The sequence below is a fragment of the Nymphaea colorata genome, chromosome 1 (assembly GCF_008831285.2).
Source record: "Nymphaea colorata isolate Beijing-Zhang1983 chromosome 1, ASM883128v2, whole genome shotgun sequence".
NCBI classification, from domain to species: Eukaryota; Viridiplantae; Streptophyta; class Magnoliopsida; order Nymphaeales; family Nymphaeaceae; genus Nymphaea; species Nymphaea colorata.
In genome coordinates, this window is record NC_045138.2 from 34,180,120 (window position 1) to 34,195,067 (window position 14,948).

Consider the following 14,948-nt stretch of genomic DNA (forward strand, 5'->3'; position numbering starts at 1 on the left):
CAAATATTTGTTCTTTTCATATATTTGTGCACTCTGTTGAAGATAATCTTCAACATACTCTCCTGTGAAAATGAGCTTCTTGTTTTTTGAATTCTCAATACTTCATCACAAATGAAGAAAAGAAAAATTAATCTTAGTGCTTGAACTTCCCCTTCAAACTGACATATTTATGCTGTTTCCCCTGACAATTCTATGTAATTGATGCATTGGCTGTGAAACATGAGAAAATGATCCTTTTGAATGGTTGCTTTCTTGGTTTTTCTTGTATGTAAGTCCATCTCCTGTACTGTTATTTCAATTACTTGTATTAATTTGATATGTCTTTGCAGCTAAGGACAGAGGTGAAGAAAGAATTATATGCATTATTTTTAATAGGAGAGATCATTTTGATCTCAATTGATGCTTTTCAAGTAAAGGAAGTCTATTCCAGGGACACAAGCAGTATAGACAGCTGTGTTTGTGGCACAAATGACTAATACAGATATTTATTCTGGCGATTAAAATAAGCAATCCCACAAGTGATTCCAATGCTATCTAGAGTAGTAACCGTGGCGGCAAGAAAAAACACCAGCATAGACCTCAAATGACAGTCGAAGAAGGAAGACAAATACCAGCCCAAGATAATTAGAACAATATCTTTGGAAAAATAAAGCAAAATTAGATGATCTGCAGAACGAAGAATAAATGGTCCGTGGCGACACATCGAAGTGATACGTCCCTGCAGTTGAAGGATAACTGGATTGTAACGACATAATGAGGAGATATGTCTGTCAACCATGATGTACCTTTGGCAGTACCATGTGAAACTTACTAAAACAAAAAAAATTAAAGAAACAGGATTAAACATTCTCTTTTATTTTGTACTATTCAATATTGACTTGTATATTTATATGAATAATTACAGATAAAAAACAATTGCAACGTTTAAAATACAGTCATGATAATATTTCTTTGTTGAGGAAAAGGGATAATTATGGGGGGTAAGGGCCATTTTGTAGTACGATCATTCCTAACAACCTCCAAACTGTATTCCATAACAAAGCCTCCTAGCCTGCCGTCTTTCATAGAAGGCATGACAATGTTATCTGGCTTCTAACAAGGTGATGGTGTCGCTGGACGGGAGATCTGAGCGGGCGTTGGCTGGATCACTTGCAACACATGATCCAACAATTTCGTCAACGTCTGAACCCTTAGGTGCTCCCCCCGTGTTCCTCGCTGTAGAGAAGGCAGGTGGTGAGGGAGATGGGAGCTGCATAAATGGGCTGTCCAGCATGTGGACGACCTTCGACATCTTCGGTCTGCTGGCTGCTTGCTCTTGTACGCAAAGCAGCCCAACTTGAATGTATCTCAGCACTTCAATGCGGTTGCTGTTGTTACTTTGATCGACCATGACATGGCGATCCATCAGTTCAGATGCTCTCTCTTCGTTCCAAAGCCTCCATGCCTACACAAATCCGCCGGGTAAGGTTGCTTTAATAATGGTTAGTTGCCCATTCAAGAACTCACTTCTTTCCGCTGAAAATTTTCATGAAAATTTGTCTCCTTATATCTAGATGGAACATCTTTTCATGTCAACAGAAATGCTCTCTCTCTCTCTCTCTGCTGTCTCTCCCTCAGATGGAGTGGATTTCAAACTTTAATTATCTAACTCTTACGAAGTTAGTTCCTGTTTGGACTTTCATCATAGCACGAGTACTTTGTTTATAAACTTCTCCAAATGCTTTTGGGACCGCAAACGCGTCTCATGGAAATGTTAGGAAAAAAAAATTCACATGAAAGAAGAAGAAGAAGAATCCTCCCGCACTTACATAATTTGGAAGGTCCCGGTCCCCATCCGATTCCTCTGCAGAAGCATTTCTCCTACCACTGATAATCTCCAAAAGGAGAACTCCAAAGCTGAAAACATCTGCCTTTACTGAAATCTGCCCTTTCATGATGTACTCCGGCGCCATGTAACCACTGCAACAAAACATGCTCTACAATATTGCAAGAATTTTCAACATCCATACAACATTCGTCACACCTGGTTTGTTCATCTGGCAAATTTAGCAAGAACGCAGACTTCGATTCTTTCGTAAACTGACCCATCCAATGCCTATGGAATGGTTTGACAGTAAAAACAGTGAAACTCATCAAGATAAGCGCTTGAATTTGCTTCTCAGTATTTTATCTTGCCTCTGGTGCCTAATAACTCTAAGCACATTGACTGCTGTCTTCTACAAATCCAGCTGATTGGGTAACTTAATACAAAATGTTCAAATTCATAACATTAAAAATCTGAAAATCTTCTATGTAAATCAGTTTTTATAATATTTTAAAATAATAATTTTAGCTCTCTCAGCTCATAAAACCTACCGAAACATCAATATTTTGGGATTTTCTTTTTATTTATGCTTTTTCACATCCATCCATATGGCTAAATTTGTAAAAAAACAGGTTAAAACATTGAGGTATATATATATATATATATATATAGTGAATGTTTCCATGTACCGGATAATTACTGGACGACTAAAATTTAAAATTCATCGTTAAAAGGACTATAAATCATTGGTCAAGCTACTCTAAACAGTAGTCATTTTATACAGCGTGCTAAATATCGACTTAGAGATTGTTTTTTAGCAATAATTTTTAAAATTTTAAGCATCCAGCCTACCCAAATTGAATCAATTTGCTATTAGTTGGATTCAAATGGACTAATTGAGGTCGATTTTGATAACAATGTACAAAATATTTGGTAGGCGTAGAAGAAAGTGTAACTTACAAGGTTCCCGCAACTCTGGTTGTTATAGCATGTGTCTGGTCGTTGGCGAAGAGGGTGGCCATCCCGAAGTCCGAAATCTTTGGTTTCATTTGTTCATCCAATAGAATGTTGCTGGCTTTGAGATCCCTGTGGATGACCTTGAGTCGGGAATCCTCGTGAAGATAAAGAAGTCCCCTTGCCACTCCCATTATGATGTCCATTCTTGCGGGCCATCCCAGGAGAGCGCGTTTGGTTGGATTCCCTTTCACATGTACATAACAAAAGGAAAATCTTATTGTTTCCTGCTTTTATTTTATTTCTGATGATGTCTGTTTGGTCGATGAGTTTCTGGGGAAAGGCAGTGCATTGAGCAGAAAGGGTAACTTGAGATAGAAATCGTTATTTTAAAATAACCTCTTGCGGCCGCATCATCATCATAAAGGTCTGGAGTGATAGCAGGTAAAATTCTTATGCAGATTTGGTAGCTTGTTTCATTTCAACTAAACTAACGAGCTTCATTATTGTTAGAGACAGGGAAAGAAAATGGAGAAAATATGCTTTTCGTGGGTTCTGATTCCTTAAATTAAAAGCAACTTCAAATTTCTGACCGACAGTCTGAAGTTTTTTGACAACTATGTAAGAGACGAAACCCCACTCACCAAAGATGAAGTTGTTTAAGCTTCCATTGGGGTGGTAGTCGTAAACGAGTAGCCTTTCATCTCCTTCCATGCAGCCGCCCAGAAGCGGAACAAGGTTATTGTGCTGAAGTTTTGCTACTAATTCCACCTCATTGTTAAACTCTCTTGCACCTTGACGGGAGCTCTTTGACAGTCTCTTCACTGCAATCTCTTGGCCGTTTATCAATGTTCCCTGTTACCAACATCTCATGTATAGAAAAGATGTAATGCAAATAGTTGCCTCCGGATTCAATTGCTTGAAAGCCACACAAGCAAATCTAGCTTTTGAAGCAAGTGAAACTCCATGTGAAAGAACCAAAAATAGCTTTGCATTAATGTTGAGAATCTCTAGGTGGTCCATAACCGATGGTCTTGGTTTCAAGTTTTCTTTAGACATCAATAAAAGAGTGGCGGTGCAGGTTGAAATGGGTTCGACTAGGCATTATTGAGGTCCGAAGCTGGTTTGTGTATCTACAGGGGTGTAATGCCCTTGATAAAGTGAAAAAGAAAAACGTTTGAAAGGACAAAATAAGAATTATGAAAACATAAAAAGATTAAAATGTGCATAACTTACAAAAATAAAAAATAAAAATGCCACTGTCTTCTTCTTTCTTTTTGTTAGTGTATATTTGTTGCGTGCACATAGGTGTGCACGCAACAACTCAATCTCATTGAGGTCAGTTTTGAGTTGGACTATTATTAATAGAGTTTAATAAAAAAATGACCCTGTGATGACTTCAGGATTTTGTAATGAATGTGACGCATACTTTATTTACTAAATACAGGCTTTATCCCTCAAATCTTAAGTGACGGCTTTACTAAGGTATTCCACTAGATAACATGACACTTTTGACTTTGACCAAGCCAAAATGAGTTAATCTTCGTCCTTTCTTCTCATTTTTCTTTTTTTTTTTTTCCTGTTCTGACGCATCAGTTGTCTTGTTCCGTATTACCTAACCATTTAAGAAAGAAAGAAAATTACTTGCGTCTTACTCATAATTATTATGAGCATAACATGCCACATATACAAATAAAATTAGTTAACCAATTATGATCCAACAAGAAATTAGAGTAACACAGAGATTGGTTTAGAACCAAACAAAGACACCCTATATGATTGCTTAAGTCGGGCCTATCTCCGCTTGTAGGTGTAAAAACAGTTGGTGCTTACCTTATAAACAGGACCGAATCCACCTTCTCCAAGTTTGTTTGCCAGAGAGAAGTCGCGGGTAGCAGCTCTGATGGTGCCAAAGTCGAACATGATAGCTCTAGGCCTTTCTCTTTCTCTATCTTTTCCTTCTAATGCGCCTTCTTCAACTGCAATGAAGTGGAGACTGCTTGTCAATTTTTCTTCATCTATTAAAAACACAACGACCCCTCCGAAGAGAAAAAAAGAAAAATGCACACAGCGTAAGACTATAATATTCTTATGTGCAATAATCTCAATCATATGATTAGGTAACCTTTGTTCTTGAAAACTACTTTTTAGTTGACGGAGAACATATCGGTGAGGTACGCACACTTCAGTTCTCATGTTCCATTGGAAATGTTTATATTGATTTAATTTCTTGACCATAATTAATCACCTTAAATACATCATAGATTCCTGTGCCTAAGAGGCTAGAAACTAATTAACGCCCTATTCTTAAAGCCCACATGCTAACCAGCAGTTGGAGCTCTCTTGCAAGTAATTTTGGTCAAGATGTTCTCGCCGGCAAAATTCCACTACCCAGATGCTAAATCCGTATATTTAAATGGATTTGGTTTTTTAAGAAATTACATATTAATTCTGATCTATGTTGAAAAAAGAATCATATAGGAGTAACATCATCTTGCAGCCTACCTCTGCTTTTCTTTGTGCAGCTTCCCCTCTTCAACCACCAGCAAACAGCACAAGTCAGGAGGTTAAGAAGCAAAAGGACACCTGAAACCGTGATTACTGTAACTACAACGGTCCCTTTGTTGCCTCTTTCACTGCCTGCATCCACCAACGGAAAGACGTTGGCCATTCAATCACTAATTAGCAAGGACAGATAGTTTACTATGAATATTGGCGAAGCACAAAAAGGTAAATCAAATCGATGGGAGATAAAGAAGACAAGGGAGAAGTAAGAAAGAAGAATAGATCTCTTCCATTCTAAGCAGTTCCTTACATTCGTAACCATAAAAATTTGAAAACGTTTGCCATGGTTACCGCTACCATGTATGACAGGACATGATGACCACTAACCTTTCGCTGATGAATTGTCAGGATTTTCAGGCGATATGACTATGGATTTGGAGTAGAAAAACGGGATATTGGTATCGAACCTTGCATTGCAACTTCCCTTGAGGACCTGACCACCCATCTTCCCGCTGCAGTAGACGGGGATAAGGGAGACGGCTTTTTCCAAACAAAACCTACAATCACTCATCGATACGTCTCTTGTACACTGCACCAGCCCATATATCTTCTGACTCACCGACAACTCAATTTCTCCGGCAGCGAACATGAGCATGGAAGGATCAGTCGTCGTCATCTCAATTAAATTATTCATCAATGCGGTGAGCCCTTTATAGAACAAAACTTCGTCATTGATTTTGCGGTCTATCCAACACCAATAGGCTTCATCCTCGTAATCCACCACACCAAAGAAATTCTCATTCGAGTAGCGTAGTTCACAGTTTTCGTACCATATAACCCCTTGTTTGGCATTTGGGCACAGCCGGACCATCTCCATAGTTGAATTGGTGGTGCAAGTGCGACAGTTATCAGCAGAAACGTCATTTCTGCACAGAACCATGCCATAAACTTGATCGGGAGTTCTGCCAAAACTCATGTTATAGAAGGTAGCTATCGAGGCATTGCCAGATAAGGAGAGAAAGAGGCTCCTCAGATTGCGCTCGAAAGTGCTGTTTGTAGTATAATTCAATCCGATCGGGCACGAATTGCCAATGAAATCATTTGAACTGAAAGCATGAATCAGGAGGAGAAGAAAGATAGCAAACCTAAGCTTGAACTCCATTTCACACCTTCTTCTTAGTGCTTGAGGACTAACTGATGAACCAACACATGGAGATGTTTCAATCTCCTTAGATTTAAGGAAGGGAAATCCTGCAGAAGGAGGTCCACGGGTTGTGAAACAACTCGTCGGTTTCAAGGAGGGACTTGGTCAAGAAAGATCAATACTAAGACCAAGAACTCACAAGATGGAACCATTTAATCATTCATTTGACTGTAGGACAGAGACAGAAAGCAGGGGCATAACAGATAAATCAATAAACTTATGGCATCGACTGTTGGCATAAGAAAAAAATGATTGCATAGCATATAAAATAATTGAGCCAGGGAACAGATGACATGTTATATACTTAATTTATTTTGCTTCTTCAAGTATACTTAATTTATTTAGATCGACTCGCCTGGATTAAGTACTTATTACCTCCTGTAACTGATGAGTATTATGCATATTTTTGAGGGTGTGAAACTTTATCCAAGTTAGGTCGGGATAAAAATCAGACCCTTTAATTTTTTGTTAAAATGTTTTAAACAAAACAAAAACATCCTAATGTGTTCATAAAAACTAATTTGATACGAAACATGCTATGGTTTAAGTTATTTTTATGAAAGATGGGAATTTCTCCATCATCAAAATTTTGATGTTATATGAACCGTTCAATTTTACTTACTATAAAAATATGATTAAATAAAAAAGAATAACTTAACGTATGTTTGCCATCAGCTTATTGTTAAGATCATATGAGTAAGGTTAGATCACGAAAAACAGGTATTTTAGCAGTCTGATTTTTGTCCCCTGACTCAGTGGTCTGGGACCTACCAGTTACTCATTGCGAGTTATTTGGGTTGGTTCAAAGGGAAAATATGTATCCTTTTACAAAAAATTTTGCTGTCACTGGGAGTGTGAGTGCGTGTGGTTGTGTTCCAAACGAATTAAAGCTTGGTATATAAGCGTCGCCGCGCTGCTTCTTCAACTCATGAATGAACTTAACATTGTGCTTGAAGACGTCGTCTGGAATTGGTCAATGTCCCTTGCAACGATGCAGTGGCTTCTCCACCTCGCACACAGACCCGCAAATAATAAATTTGCTCCTGCCATGTTGCTGCTAACAATTTTATGTCTGCTTTGTGCTTGATTGTGTCAATTGAATCTTTGATTAAAAATTGTTAACCAATACAAAAATCCATGCAATAGTAAAACAAAAGAAAAAAAAAGTGAACGAGTTGTTTATAGCAGAAAAATGACTTGATTTAAGGTGCAAATTGTCAGGGTTGAATTTATCAAACACCATAAAATAATCATCAATTTGTTAGTTGTTTAATAAGTCAAGGACAAACTTGGTTACAGAATCATACAAGTAATATCCCCTTACTAAAACTAAATGAAAAAAAAAAAAAAAAAAGGAGGGGTGTGGATCCCATAAAAACCACAGCTAACCCTCATGAGAATCTAATAAGAGACATGTGGATAACATGAAGTTAGTTACAGAGACAGAGTGAGTGAAAAAGAATATAAAGAAGTTTTGGACCGTCACATGATTTTCAAAGAACTTCGTCTATAGGTCAAGTGCATCACACTTTTAGAATGATCACGTGGAAGCGGTGTTAATAGTTACATACTTTGATGCTTTTAGTCGTTCTTCCTTGGCTTTCACACATGTTATCGAAACATCGATTTTACGAACGCTTTGCAGGCCTTTTCAAGAATTAGACATAAAATGTAGGTTCTTCGACTGAAATTCGATTTAGCCCAATATGATGCACGGAAAGGGCATCGGGATCCAAGTGGTAGATATAGAAATCAAGCCTCTATCTTATTAAATATTTAAATTAATAGAAAATGTGACGCATATAGTTTTTCTCTTTTACGAAAAGGGGTTATAGCAGCGAAAGGACTTGATTTAAGGTGCAAATTGTCGGTTGAATTTATCAATCACCATAAAATAATCATCAGTTTGTTAATTGTTTATCAAGTCAAGGAAAAACCTTGGTTATTGAATCATACAAGCAAACGACATGCTAAAATTAAAACTATGGGCTTCCTGGGAGGTCCGTTGAAATTGGGATGTTGGGACTTTAACAAATTCTCGTGGTTTAAATTAGAGAAACAAATATTAATTTGCTAACAGAAAATATGTCTGCACAGGAAAGACATGGTTTGAAGTTTTATGCTTTATCTATTTCATTTTTATTCTAGTGGTAAAAAAAATACTGGGAAGCCAATGAAGCAGATGGTGGGAAAAAATGAATAAAGATATGTCCAAAAAACCAAGCGCGTAAAATGAAAATCGAGAAATTTACAAACACTCCCCCGTCCTTTTGTTCGTTTAAAATTTTGCGTTAGATTTATGGAACTCATCTTCGGGTTTTAGTTTCCGTGCCAATATCGTGTCCTGGTAATAACCATTTCTGAAACATTTAATCCAGCTCCTTATAAACGGTTGTCAACAAAATTGTGAATTCTATCCACAATAAAGGTATGAGTTAGCATTAAATCAGAAACATATAAAGTGGGTTTTTAGGATATCGAGGTGCTGTCCGATCGATATACATTACTATTTGCACTATTGCATAACAGTATCGTATATATCATATGCTGAATTTGTACATAAATATATGCAATGTTTCTTTCAAACAAGTTTCTGACAGTATTCTTGTTGTAGGTTATCTGTTTAACATCCGGACGCTGGACTTTCTCTTTTATTTTCGACTTACACCCAATGACCTGGACGGCGCTTATGGATGATGAAGAAGGTCCGTTTATCCTCGCAAGCTACAGATGAAGCGAAGAGGGGACCGCTCATCCCTTGCTTCGAATCATGCATTCTCAAAATGGGCTTCTACAGGGGAAGAGACCTTTAACCAATATTAAGCTCGTTTTGTTCCTCACTTCCCGATCACATCACCCTCAAAATAATGTCTTTAATTACTTGTTCAAGGCTATACATAGTCAAGGGACTGATACAATTCCAAGAATGGGTGTAATGTTCTAGCTGTCGGCCATTGCACCAAACTAATGAAAAATTAATGTGGGCTCTAATAACATGAGACTAGCTAGTTTCAATAGTATCCAGCTTCTAGTTTAATGATCGTTACAGCATTTTCAGGTGACGTGGTGGCATGTGTGCTATTGACATGGTGAGATGTGAGTCAACTCATTTTGCTTCTCCCTCCCAATGATCCGACACTAGAAGGGGCTGCAAGTGTCATTGAGGTGTTGCTGAGCATGAGAACCACTCGAGACATTGTTGGTCTTTCTGTTGCATTTTCTTGGACGCATAGTAGGCCCACATGAATGCATCTTAATATTTCATTTTTTTGCAGTGGCTCTGGCATCCTTTGATCTACCAGTTCTAGTGCTCTGTTTTCTCTCCAGAGCCTCCACACCTGCACGATAGGAATCCAAAGTACCAATATGTGAAATCAATTTGGGTAACTTTTCAAACTACCCTTGACTCAGACTTGGGCTTAGATCGACAAAATTCTGGTGCTTGATTTAGCAAATCGTGTACTTACATAACCAACAATATCACCAGAATAATCTGCTCGATAGAATGCTGCGTTTCTTTCGCCAGTAACAATCTCCAACAACAAGACTCCAAAGCTAAAAATATCTGATTTAGTAGAGAATTGACCTTTCATAGCATACTCAGGTGACATATACCCACTGTAGGAGCCAGAAACTCAATTAGTAACATAAACTTTATTGTTTGCAAAGTTGGCATGTCCAAATAACTATAAACTGCTAAGGAAACACAACGACAACTTACTATGTTCCAACAATTTTGCTTGTGTTGCCATGTGTTTGTTCCATCCCAAGAAGCCTTGCCAGTCCAAAGTCGGATATTTTAGCGTTCATATCTTCATCTAACAAGATGTTGCTTGCTTTCAAGTCCCTGTGTATAACCCTTAGCCTAGAGTCTTCGTGAAGATACAAAATGCCTCTTGCTATTCCTGCAATGATCTTAAAACGTGTCGCCCAGTCCAGCAGATCCCTTTTTGATGCACGCCCTGTTGATAGTAAGATGATGTTACCAAAGGCATGATGAGGAGGATAACTTTTTGGAAGAACATCAATTTCACTGCTTTAACATAGCTACCTATAAATGACTTGCAAATCACCTTCGCTGACTATAAATGACTTGCAAGAGGAATTCGTGGCAAACCAAAATATCAACAAACAAAACATTCTTACGAGTAATGACAAGAAAATATGGATAATCAAGTTGATGTAACAAAATGAATGCAGGATAATGACAGTTGAAAGCAGATAAATACTAAGGTAACTTACCAAATAGAAAATTGTCTAGGCTTTTGTTAGGCACATATTCATAGACAAGTATTTTCTCGTCTTGTTCACAGCAACAACCAAGAAGCCTAACCAAGTTCCTATGTTGAAGTTTGGCGACCAATGCTACCTCATTTTTGAATTCAGTGACTCCATGCGTAGAATTCATAGAAAGTTTTTTTACTGCAATTATTTGACCATCTGGTAGCTCGCCCTATCCAACAGCTAAAAGACGTTCAGTGAGCCATCAAGCAACAGGAAAGTCAAGGTAGAGAAAAGATATTCAAATAGTTGGAGAACTACCTTGTACACTGGGCCATAGCCACCTTCTCCAAGTTTGTTTGCCCCAGTGAAGTTGTTGGTGGCAACTTTAATAGAATTCAAGTCATAAATCATTGATCGAATGCCTTCCATGCCACTTGTATCTGCACATAGATTTCATATAATATGTAAGAAGTTATTGATACAGAATGATGCTTTTGTGTTTTATAGAAAATCCTTCTCTACAAATCGAGGTAGGCAATTATGCAAATTTTGTCAATTCTGGAATGATCAAAATGTTCAACTTGGAGCTGCTTCTGGTGGGACTTTCTTCAAGATGATCGTTTGAATTTCCACCATGTCATGAGAAGATATTGAACGCATGATCGCAACATGCAAATGTAGCACCTTCAATATTGTCCTCCCAAGCAGCTCAAATACTTGGCAAATTCCGCTTAAGGATTTCTTGCAATTAGAAGGGAGGGAGTATCCCATTGGGTATCAGACACCTATATGGCTATATCTATAGATATTTGCAATCAAACCAAGTCCCTTTGTATTCTCAATTTTGCAAAAGCATACCCAGCTTCCATCACCAGCCTAAAGAGGGCATTTTGTTCACTGAAGCGCACAGAGTCCATGAAACACACAACGATGCAAACATGGGACATGTAGAACAAGCCCTTTGAAATGCCATTATGGCGAGTAATCGAGGAACGCTGATGAAGCAGAGAATCCATTTGTTAGGAAGCAAACACAGCTCGGAGAGGATCAGCAACAGGACGTTCCTTCCTGGAACACCAAGAACAAGGTGCAAGAAACGGATATCCCATTCCGCAACCAGAGACAAACGCCCTTAAGTATTTCTTTAAGTTGGGCTAACTGACTGTAGGCATCATATGTGTACCACAACGCCCATTATCTCCTTTGCAAAAGCTATTCGCACAATGGTCAGATCAACACGAATTATCAAGTATCTCCATTTAGGCAGAAAAACTTTTGCAGAAAGAACTTTCTTTCCAGGTGGACAATACATACACATTTAGAAAGAAATGTCTGATGTTAGTCAAAGTGGCCCTACATATGTTTCTATTTTCCCCATCTCTTTGCATATGAATTGAGGTGAAGATTTGACACTTTAAACAGAGGAGGAATCTAAAATTGGCTCCAATTCACTAAAGATTTCTAACCAAGAAAGATCTTGTCAACAGGGGCAGCATATGTGATATGTTTTCTTTGCTAACAAGGTCTGATCATGTGCAGGATTCTTGGGGGATCTCGTGTTAATGGCAGAAAACTTGTCGCATCTGTCGCACGACACCACACAAAAAAGACCATCCCTGATCAATATTGATAAGGAAAGGGCGATGGTTCAAGTTCGAGAATGGTGGCAGGGCCCTTTGGTATGTATAACCTGCACTAGTTAACTAAACCCCCAAATAGTATCATCTAACTTTAACAAATTTCTGAAGTTGGTTACCTGGTGTACCCTGACGCCGACTCTTCCTCCTCTTAAAGAAGCATACCAAGAAAATGCACAACAGCAGCAGCAGAAATACGGAGACTGACGTGCCCAGGATCACCGCAGTCTTCGAGGAATCCCCACCAGATACTTCACACGGAGAACACGAAATGGACAACAATTGAGAAGAAAAATGAATGATAACAAGCTATTTTCTTCCGTTTCTCAAACATGGAAGAACGGAAAACAGAAATGGAGAGTGGAGCAGAGAGGATGCACAGGATTAGTACCAGGAAAATTGTCCGGAGTTGAGGGAGTCGTAGACTGGTTAGCTGGTGGTGGTGGTGGTGAAGAAGCCGGCCGTGCCGGCGCCGGAGTTAAGCTTCCATAGAAAGGGTAGATCTCGTATCTTATCACACAGCTAGGGGACAGAATCCTGGCACTCTCTCTGTCTGAGCAACACTGCCAGATGGTAGTAATGGAAGTCTTTAAACACGAGTCGCAGGATTTCAATGATAAGTCTCCTGTGCACTCGACCAGACCGTACAGAGTGATGTTATCTGTATACCAAACATAACCAGTCGCATACATGAGGGTTGAGTTTTTAGTGGTGGCTGACATACTGAGGTTGTTGAAGAAGGACCGCAGAAGTTGTTTAAATTGTACGGGGTTGGGGATGCTATCTCCGTCCACATAACTGTTTTTGGACTCGTCTATGATCCCGAAGAAATTGAAGCTGGTGTAGCGTAAGAGGCAATTGTCGAACCATATGACGGCCGCCTTGCTGTTGGGGCATAGTTCTAGGATCTGAGAGGCAGCGGAGTCCGCACAGGTGCTGCAGTCACCGGCGGAGATATCTTTGTAGCACTGCACCAGGCCATGAACTTGGTCGGCGCCCTTGCCGACGCTAGTGTTGTAGAAGCCTGTGAAGGAAGCGTTTTCTCTGAGAGACGCCAAGAGACGGTTCAGGTTGTTTTCGTAGGTGCTGTTGCTGGTATAGTTTAGAGCAGTGGTGAGGCAGTCGTGGTAGGGGACCTGAGCGCAGATGACGTGGAAGAAAAAGAAGAGAACTGGTAGGGATTTTAGGTAATGGAGACAAGCAGCCATCACCACGAACCTTTTTGGGGAAGGGGAAGAAAGGGCAGAAGACGGCGGCAGGTAGGGAGGCCGTGAGAAAATACTATGGTCGTCGTTGTACCGTATTTAAGATTTTCCTTGTTGTTTTCGTCAGGACTGTTACGGTGTTACCGACTTTTGTCAAAAAGATCTGCCTTGGCAAGTCGCGATCCAACTGATCAGGCACCGTAGCAACTCTAAAGTCGATTTTTCAATTGTATTTTCAAAAGTTACATCTTCTGTGGTTAAATTTTTCAATTCTGAGCATTTCAGAAACGTTCCAGAACCCGAAAATTATTGATCAACCAACTTTGTCTCGGTATCTTTAACATCTCCATATGCAAATGGGGATATTATCAGGGGGAAAAGTCAACCGTGCAAAAGAGATCCTCGTTTTGTGGGCTCGTATTACTTGTGCTGATTATGAGCAATTAAGAGGTGTTTTATGAGGTCCTGTAAAAACAGAGAAGCTTGTTACAACAATAAAACCTCTATCGCTGTGCCTCTAAGCCGAACATGGCTGAACGGCCTTAAATCTAGTGTCTCTCATCTGTGATGCTGTTCACTTTCACTCGTTCTACGGTTCTGAAGCACGTGGGCTCTCATCTCGGTTGTTAAAAGTTTTAACGAAATGCTTGATAATTATACTGCAGGCGATCTGCGCTCAACGTTTTTTATTGTTATCGGAGATCAAATTTGGGTTTTGGGAAGATGGAGGTTTAGCTTTTCTTGCGTTAGATGAAATGCCCCTCCTAGTCCTACTCACCCAATTTAACTTTATTTTGGGGTTTGACGGTAGAGCATTTTGATGCCTTACAAATATCGTCAGAACAAATTTGGTTGTGTCCATCTTTCCAGCCCATTCGGTGTCTTAAAAATTCAAGGTTGTTTTCGTTAGAGAGGTTTACATCGAAGTACTTTGCGTGGTTTCTCTAGTAATAAAGATCACCAGAAAATCCATTCGTTTTCTTGAGTTCTCAGTGAGTAAAAAAAAAAATGTGGTTAAAAACTTTCAAAATGTTTTTTTCTTTTCGAAGAAAAAGAACTCAAAAGGATCATCTTCCAATATTGTTTTGATAAAAGGGCTAAAAAATCTAACTCCTTCAATGTCTGATGAGATTTTAACTGGTTCAACATAAGGTCTTAAACGCCGCTCGCGAAGTTTTTATGAATGTTGGGATATCACCGCCTTCATTAATTTCTCCGTTCCGACTTAAATGCTTAGATAAAGATGCGAGAGCTGATCCAAAGTGACTGCTGGCAACTTCGATCACAGAATTCTGTCTTCTTCGCATGAATGCGACACCTATCAAGAGTATATGCTGAGGTTGTGAATGGAATTCAACTGCTTTTGTTCATCGATTGCTTCTGCTTTCTCTTCTTTAATTAAAAGCAAGCCCTTT

At 39.0% G+C, this 14,948-nt stretch overlaps 1 protein-coding gene across 1 annotated transcript; it reads right to left on the minus strand.

The window, feature by feature from the left end:
- Positions 1 to 987: 987 nt before the first annotated feature.
- On the minus strand, positions 988 to 13,624 carry LOC116246309 (uncharacterized). Its single transcript, XM_050075636.1, has 15 exons — positions 12,720 to 13,624; positions 12,448 to 12,579; positions 11,010 to 11,131; positions 10,710 to 10,920; positions 10,189 to 10,429; positions 9,935 to 10,085; positions 9,572 to 9,805; positions 9,144 to 9,258; positions 5,651 to 6,514; positions 5,264 to 5,398; positions 4,592 to 4,737; positions 3,403 to 3,613; positions 2,765 to 3,005; positions 1,809 to 1,959; positions 988 to 1,444 (listed from the first exon to the last, which is right to left on the minus strand). The coding sequence occupies exons 1-15, from the start codon at positions 13,534 to 13,536 to the stop codon at positions 1,082 to 1,084; spliced, it is 4,134 nt and encodes a 1,377-aa protein (XP_049931593.1). The 5' UTR covers positions 13,537 to 13,624; the 3' UTR covers positions 988 to 1,081.
- Between the last annotated feature and the right edge of the window lie 1,324 nt (positions 13,625 to 14,948).